The sequence below is a fragment of the Salvelinus alpinus genome, chromosome 13, assembly GCF_045679555.1.
Source record: "Salvelinus alpinus chromosome 13, SLU_Salpinus.1, whole genome shotgun sequence".
In the NCBI taxonomy this organism is placed as follows: Eukaryota; Metazoa; Chordata; class Actinopteri; order Salmoniformes; family Salmonidae; genus Salvelinus; species Salvelinus alpinus.
Window position 1 is genome coordinate 1742858 of NC_092098.1, and position 7490 is coordinate 1750347.

Genomic DNA, 7490 nt, shown 5'->3' on the forward strand with positions numbered 1-7490 from the left:
GAACAAATAAGGTTTTATATGTAAGATGGCTAAATCAAGAGCAAAATTATTGATTATTATTTGTGCCCTGGAGCTCTTTTTCACCTCCCAGGGGCCGGGTTTTGACAAACTCACACTCATTCTCATGTTTAATAAATGTATTGTATAGTGTTTGTGTGGCAGGCTTCAATGATGGCAAAAAACTAAATTTGAGAGTACGCTGACCCTGGTGCTAGAGGAGGTACGCAGCTGGAGGTTGAATGTTTGAAGGGGTACGGGACTATAAAAGTTTGGGAACTGATTTACATAAATAAACTCCTTGCTTGTTGGGCGAAACAACGAAATAACGCCGCCTGCTGGAGGGAGACAGATTTTCCGAGTTGTGCCTTTCCTTTCCCCTCTGGTTTAAATTATACCAGTTTGGCTGTGCATGGCGGACCTTCTTCCGGGTGCAGCTCATAGTATTTTTCGCCTACAGCTGTTTTACCATTAGATTCAACAAGCTAACGGATTACTAAACTATCAGCACAGTATACTCACACCACTGATAACTTTACACTAACTAGCTACAGATCTCAATTTGAACGACCTCTTTGAGAACCGGTAGCTTGTTACCTCTTGACTTTAGCCAGCTAGCTAACGCTTGTTAACGTTAGCCATAATGGTCGTCTGGTGGATGAGACCGGGTGGAAGGCTATGAAATCCAGCTCCCAGTCGGGATAGCTTTGGAGGGAAGCCAGGTAGGCTACCGTGTGTTTCCATACTAGTTATATTTGGTTGATTTATTATTGTGGTTCATTTCAAAATGCATGCCAGAGCAGCTAACTAGCGAATATTCTGTCATTTTAACCTAACGTCAGCTAGCTGACTGGTTTGGCCATAATTTTCCGCGCATGCGCCGATGGTCGGCCATAGTAGCTAGTTGGTTATTGAAATACAGCAAATAACGTTATGTAGCTTTTATTACTCTACTAGCCAACTGTCCAAGCATCCATGTTAAAAATAAAGTAGCCAAACGGTTATCAATGAAGGAGCTCGGCTAACGTTAGCTGTTCCATTTGTTTGGGTGATGTTTTGTTGACAGGATGCTGCAGGGACTGTACGGAGGTCTGGATCGGGACAAGCCGCTGATCCGGCTTCCTTTCACTGACTTTGCCGTTGGGACTGTCTTGCTGGCTCTAACCGGTCTAATAGCCTGCATCGTCATTTCTCTGATGTTCCATTTCGATGAGTCTACCTATACCCACTGTCAGGTGAGTAGTTCACCTCACTCTCGGTCTGTGTCTTTCTGTCTGTCTTGTCTCTCTCTCTGTCCATTGACACTTCCTCTCAAGGTTTTTGACTAGGGAGGTTTTCCTATTTGTTTGTGTTATGCATCATACCGGCTGTATTTTGAAAGTTAAATATCTTGGATGCTGACATGTTGTTATTGTCCCAAAATGTATTACAATGGACTAATGAAACAAATACCAAAATATACTTTTTGGGTGGAATTTTCCTTTAAATAAGGGCCTATGTTGCACTTTGATAAATGCAGTATTAGCTCAGCTATATGCAGAATGTTCTACACTACACATGCTACACTACTGGTAATACTGACAATGTGTGTATCGCCTAAATAAATACAGCATTGTAGAACGTGCTACACTACATATACAAATAACACTCCATTGACTGACCTCTCCTCATGCTGCACCTCCTCTCCACCAGGTGCCCAACTACCTACCCTCCATCAGTGCATCTATCAGTCTGGTCCCAGAGCGCTATATATGGAGGTTCTGTATTGGCCTGCACTCGGCCCCTCGTTTCCTGGTGGCTGCAGCCTACTTCAGCTTCTACCGCGGACGGTTTGCTAAGAGCTTCCCTGACATGGCCCTTAGCGTCCTGGCTCTCATAGCTGCTCTGGCTGAGAACGTAGGCCTGCTGTTACTCACCTATGTGTCCTCTACTGAGACCTACAGTGAGTACCGGTAGATGTGCACAAGCATGCATCAAACATACACACACATATGCACACACACACTGCTTTGCATTCCAAGTTAGGACGTGGGCTAATGCATCGTACACATGCATTCATACACCCTGCATTAATGTCCACTTCATTTTAGCGTAAGTGACAGATGTGTGTTATGTGCTGGTGTTTTAGAGTTACATTCACTGCTGGGTTTGTGTTCGGCAGGTGTTCACAAGAACGGTTTTATCACGTTCGCCGCCTGCTCTCTTCTGCACATGCTCATTACCTGCAGACTGTGGCAGGTGATTAAGAGGTTCAGTCTCAACCCCGAGGTAGAGTACACACCCTCATTCCCTCACCTTACCGTGCGTGTGCCTGCGTGCATGTTTCTGATTTGTGCTGTGTGCCTTCGTATTGCCATGCCTCTTCAGTCCTTGAGTACTAGTGTAATCCTCGTTGTGTTATCCCACTTTTTAAGACTCGTCATAAATGTCTCAACATCCTACTAAAAAAGCTACTGTTCATTCTGTTCATCCTGTACTTGGAACAGGACCCCTTTTAAAAATGTTATATGGGATTTTCAGATTTTATTGAACAGATAGTGAAAGAGGATGACAGTGGGGTAAGATAGATATATATATATATATATATATATGAGAGAGGTTGTATGAAAGGGGAGTAGGCCGGACTCAAACCTATGCCATTACTGTAGACGTGTGCCAGAGGCTGGGTCATTACTGCTACAGCACCCATGCCAGAGAACAGGACCCTTTCTCACCACCTCATGACAGTGTTGAGCTACTGTTACCAGCGACCCTATTAATAAAGAGTCTAGGATCAGTTATGCCTTTTGATCATAATATAATTGGACAGAGAGACCTGATCCTAGATTAGCATTGCTGCTTTGAGATGCTTTTTGAATACCAGAGAGCTCATTATGGCCCTGGCTCATTATGGACACACACTAATCTCTGATAGCCTTTCAACACACATTGAGCCACAGTTTCAACACCAGCAAACAGGTGTGGAAATTAATTTATAACCACACACAGAACTATGATGGTGTCACCCGAGGTGTACAGTTGAAGTCGGAAGTTTACATACACAGCCAAATACATTTAAACTCAGTCTTTCACAATTCCTGACATTTAATCCTAGTAAAAATTCCCTGTCTTAGGTCAGTTCAGATCACCACTTTATTTTAAGAATGTGAAATGTCAGAATAATAGTAGAGATTTATTTAAGCTTTTCTTTCATCACATTCCCAGTGGGTCTGAAGTTTACATACACTCAATTTGTATTTGGTAGCATTGCCTTTAAATTGTTTCACTTGGGTCAAACGTTTCGGGCAGCCATCCACAAGCTTCCCACAATAAGTTGGGTGAATTTTGGCCCATTCCTCCTGACAGAGCTGGTGTAACTGAGTCAGGTTTGTAGGCCTTGCTCGCACATGCTTTTTCAGTTCTGCCCACACATTTTCTATAGGATTGAGGTCAGGGCTTTGTGATGGCCACTCCAATACCTTGACTTTGTTGTCCTTAAGCCCTTTTGCCACAACTTTGGAAGTATGCTTGGGGTCATTGCCCATTTGGAAGACCCAGTTGCGACCAAGCTTTAACTTCCTGACTGATGTCTTGAGATGTTGCTTCAATATATCCACATCATTTTCTTACCTCATGATGCCATCTATTTTGTGAAGTGCACCAGTCCCTCCTGCAGAAAAGCACCCCCACAACATGATGCTGCCACCCCCGTGCTTCAAGGTTGGGATGGTGATCTTCGGCTTGCAAGCCTCCCCCTTTTTCCTCCAAACATAATGATGGTCATTATGGCCAAACGGTTCTATTTTTGTTTCATCAGAGCAGAGAATTTCTCCAAAAAGTACGATCTTTATCCCCATGTGCAGTTGCAAACTGTAGTCTGGCTTTTTATGGAGGTTTTGGAGCAGTGGCTTCTTCCTTGCTGAGTGGCCTTTCAGTTGTGTCGATATAGGTCTCGTTTTACTGTGGATATAGATACTTTTGTACCTGTTTCCTCCAGCATCTTCACAAGGTTCTTTGCTGTTCTGGGATTGATTTGCACTTTTCGCACCCAAGTACGTTCATCTCTAGGAGACAGAAGGCGTCTCCTTCCTGTGTGGTATGATGACTGCGTGGTCCCATGGTGTTTAAACTTGCGTACTATTGTTTGTACAGATGAATGTGGTACCTCCAGGCATTTGGAAATTGCTCCCAAGGACGAACCAGACTTGTGGAGGTCTACATTTTTTTTCTGAGGTCTTGGCTGATTTCTTGATTTTCCTATGATGCCAAAGAGGCACTGAGTTTGAAGGTAGGCCTTGAAATACATTTACAGGTACACCTCCAATTGACTCAACTTATGTCAATTAGCCTATCAGAAGCTTCTAAAGCCATGATGTCATTTTCTGGAATTTTCCAAGTTGTTTAAAGGCAGTGAACTTAGTGCATGTAAACTTCTGACCCACTGGAATTGTGATACAATGAATTATAAGTGAAATAATCTGTCTGTAAACAATTGTTGGAAAAATGACTTGTGTCATGCACAAAGTAGATGTCCTAACCGACTTGCCAAAACTATAGTTTGTTAACCAGACATTTGTGGAGTGGTTGAAAAACGAGTTCTAATGGCTCCAACCTAAGTGTATGTAAACTTCCGACTTCAACTGTATGTGTTGAGTCCACAGCTTATGTATTGTTAGTGTGTGGCTTGGTCTGTTCAAAGCAGGGGAAGTGGGTTACACACACTGGGACCAACCCAACTACCCTCACCAGTCTGAGGCACTCTGAACTCACTGTTGCAACACCACCTGTTCTAGTTACATTTTAACCGCTCTGTTTGTCTCCATCTCTTTCTTCCTCTCTCTGTCTCAATCTCTCTTTCTGTTTGTCGGTGGCTCTCTTTCTCTGTCTCTCCCAGGAGATCACGTCGTTTCGTTGGAAGGTGCGTCTCTTTCTCTTCAATGTCAGCTTTTGTTTGGTCGCCGCCTACTTTTTCAGACGCCACAACAAGTACTGCGAACCCATAAGTGAGTTTTTGGCATCCTTATTGGAACCCTGTTCCCTATATAGTGTACTACTTTTGAACAGATCCCCACCCATTATTTTTTATTATGCCCTTCTTTCCTCTCTGCTCAGTCAATCAGGTCCTGAAAATGTCATGTTTTGTAATATACATCACCCTGTAGTAGAGGAAGTTTGAGTAGAAGTTGTCTGTGTGTTTAGGGCTTCGTTTCTCCATTTCCCTCATATCTTTGTCAACCCCGTCTTTACCAGTAATGATAACACCAATACTACAGTTTGAGACCTCTGCTCCTTTCACCTCCACCCCAGCTGGTTTCTCGCTCCTGTCTCTTCTAGTGTACACATTCTCTCTACTCTTTTGTAACATGCTATGTATATCATATGTATGAATGTACACTACATTATTAAAAGGATGTGGACACCCGCTCGTCTAACATCTCATTCCAAAATCATGGGCATTAATATAGAGTTGGTCCGCCCCTTTGCTGCTATAACAGCCTCCACTCTTCTGGGAAGGCTTTCCACTAGATGTTGGAACATTGTTGTTGGGACTTGCTTCCATTCAGCCACGAGAGTATTAGTGAGGTTGGGCACTGATGTTGGGCGATTAGGCCTGGCTCCAGCCAACACTTGGCGTTGCGCATGGTGATTTTAGCCTTGTGTGCGGCTGCTCAGCCATGGAAACCCAGAACAGTTCTTGTGCTGACGTTGCTTCCAGAGGCAGTTTCACTCGGTAGTGAGTGTTGCAACCGAAGACAGAATGTCCTACCACTTCGCGGCTGAGCCGTTGTTGCTCCTAGATGTTTCCACTTCACAATATCAGCACTTTCAGTTGACTGGGGCAGCTCTAGCAGGGCAGAAATTTGATGAACTGACTTGTTGGAAAGGTGGCATCCTATGACGGTGCCACATTGAAAGTAACTGAGCTCTTCAGTAAGGCCATTCTACTGCCAATGTTTGTCTATGGAGATTGCATGACTATGCTCAATTTTTGTACACCTGTCAGCAACGGGTGTGGCTGAAATAGCCAAATCCACTATGTAGGGGTGTCCACATACTTTTGTATATATAGTGTATCTCTCTCCTTCACTGAGACAAGTGACTGATAACTGACTGATGTCTCATCTCATTTACTCCCTCCCTCTCTTTCTCCCTCTCCCTCCAGTCTACACTCTGTTTGCGCTATGTGAGTACTTGGTGGTGCTCTCCAACATGGCCTTCCACATGACGGCATTCTGGGACTTTGGAAACAAGGAAGTGATGGTCACCACTCCAGCAGAGGACAAACGCTATTGAAGACTGAGTGCGACGGAGGGCACACCCCTACTCTTGTTAGTTTTTACCCTGTTCTTTAGAACCTGACAGACAACTATAAAAGCACACAGCAAGTTTATTCACCCAAAGGGTCAGACAGCTGAACAGACAAAGACATATTCACACAAGTACTGGTAAATAACCCTTTCTCTTATGCTGAGCCCTCTACTTACACATCTGAACAGCCAATACACCTCTTTTGCTATACAGAAGATTAGTGATATCTGTTCTTCCTCACTTCATCTGACCTGACCTCTTGCCCAAATTCCTCACTCCTCCCCAACTCACGGCTGTCCTTGTACCAGACTGTGACCCTTCTCCTTTCCATAGGATACCTGATGTCTAACAACATGTTCTGACGGAACGTAAACGTTCTACATTCCCCTCTCTCCCTCAGTAACATGAATAAGAATATTTCATATTTTAAGTTTATAACCCATCAGTTCCCCCTTTGAACATTAACTCCATACTGTTCAACATGATATAAACTTGGAAATGACTTATAAATAAACAAACAATGATAATGAAACATGACCAAAAAATAAAACATGATTACCATTCACAGTTGATTATTATGTTTACAAATCCAAGACTTAATGGCCTCTGTTCTATAATCACACTTTTGACTTTCCCCATTTCAGCTTCTGGTTCCTAAGAGAGTGATAGCACAAGACTTGAAAAGCAAAAAGAAACACAAGACATAACAGTATTAATGTGTTAAGCTGTGCATAATTATATATGCAAAGACAAAACCAAAGTTTGATAACATGACAATTCCCACTCTCTCTTTGCCTGACTATGCTTTCAGGATACTTTTCTTCTGGGTTCCACAAAAATTAAGGCCCTAAAAAAAACTCATGCTTTCACCCAGTCTTCCCCGACCAAAGGCTCCAAGAGGTGTTCCCAAGCCATGTCCTTTTCACTTTGTTCCCCATCTCCTCCTTCCTCCATAGCCACTCAATATACACGTGCGGTGGCCTTAACCAACTTTACCTCATCTTGAGGTAACTCAACACTGTATATATGTTTCACATCAATGCCCTCAGAAGATAATATCCCAACAGTGTTACCAAGGTAACCCCTGCTACTACTAACACTGCCCTCAGAAGATGATATCCCAACAGTGTTACCAAGGTAACCCCTGCTACTACTAACACTGCCCTCAGAAGATGATATCCCAACAGTGTTACCAAGGTAACCCC

General features: G+C 43.3%; 1 protein-coding gene across 1 annotated transcript; it reads left to right on the forward strand.

Moving 5' to 3' along the window:
- The first annotated feature begins 365 nt into the window (after window positions 1-365).
- On the forward strand, window positions 366-6848 carry LOC139536800 (post-GPI attachment to proteins factor 2-like). Its single transcript, XM_071337431.1, has 6 exons — window positions 366-719; window positions 1064-1232; window positions 1690-1939; window positions 2159-2265; window positions 4871-4979; window positions 6140-6848. Exons 2-6 carry the CDS (start codon window positions 1065-1067, stop codon window positions 6268-6270), a joined length of 765 nt encoding a protein of 254 aa, XP_071193532.1. The 5' UTR covers window positions 366-719; window position 1064; the 3' UTR covers window positions 6271-6848.
- The last annotated feature ends 642 nt before the right edge of the window (window positions 6849-7490 follow it).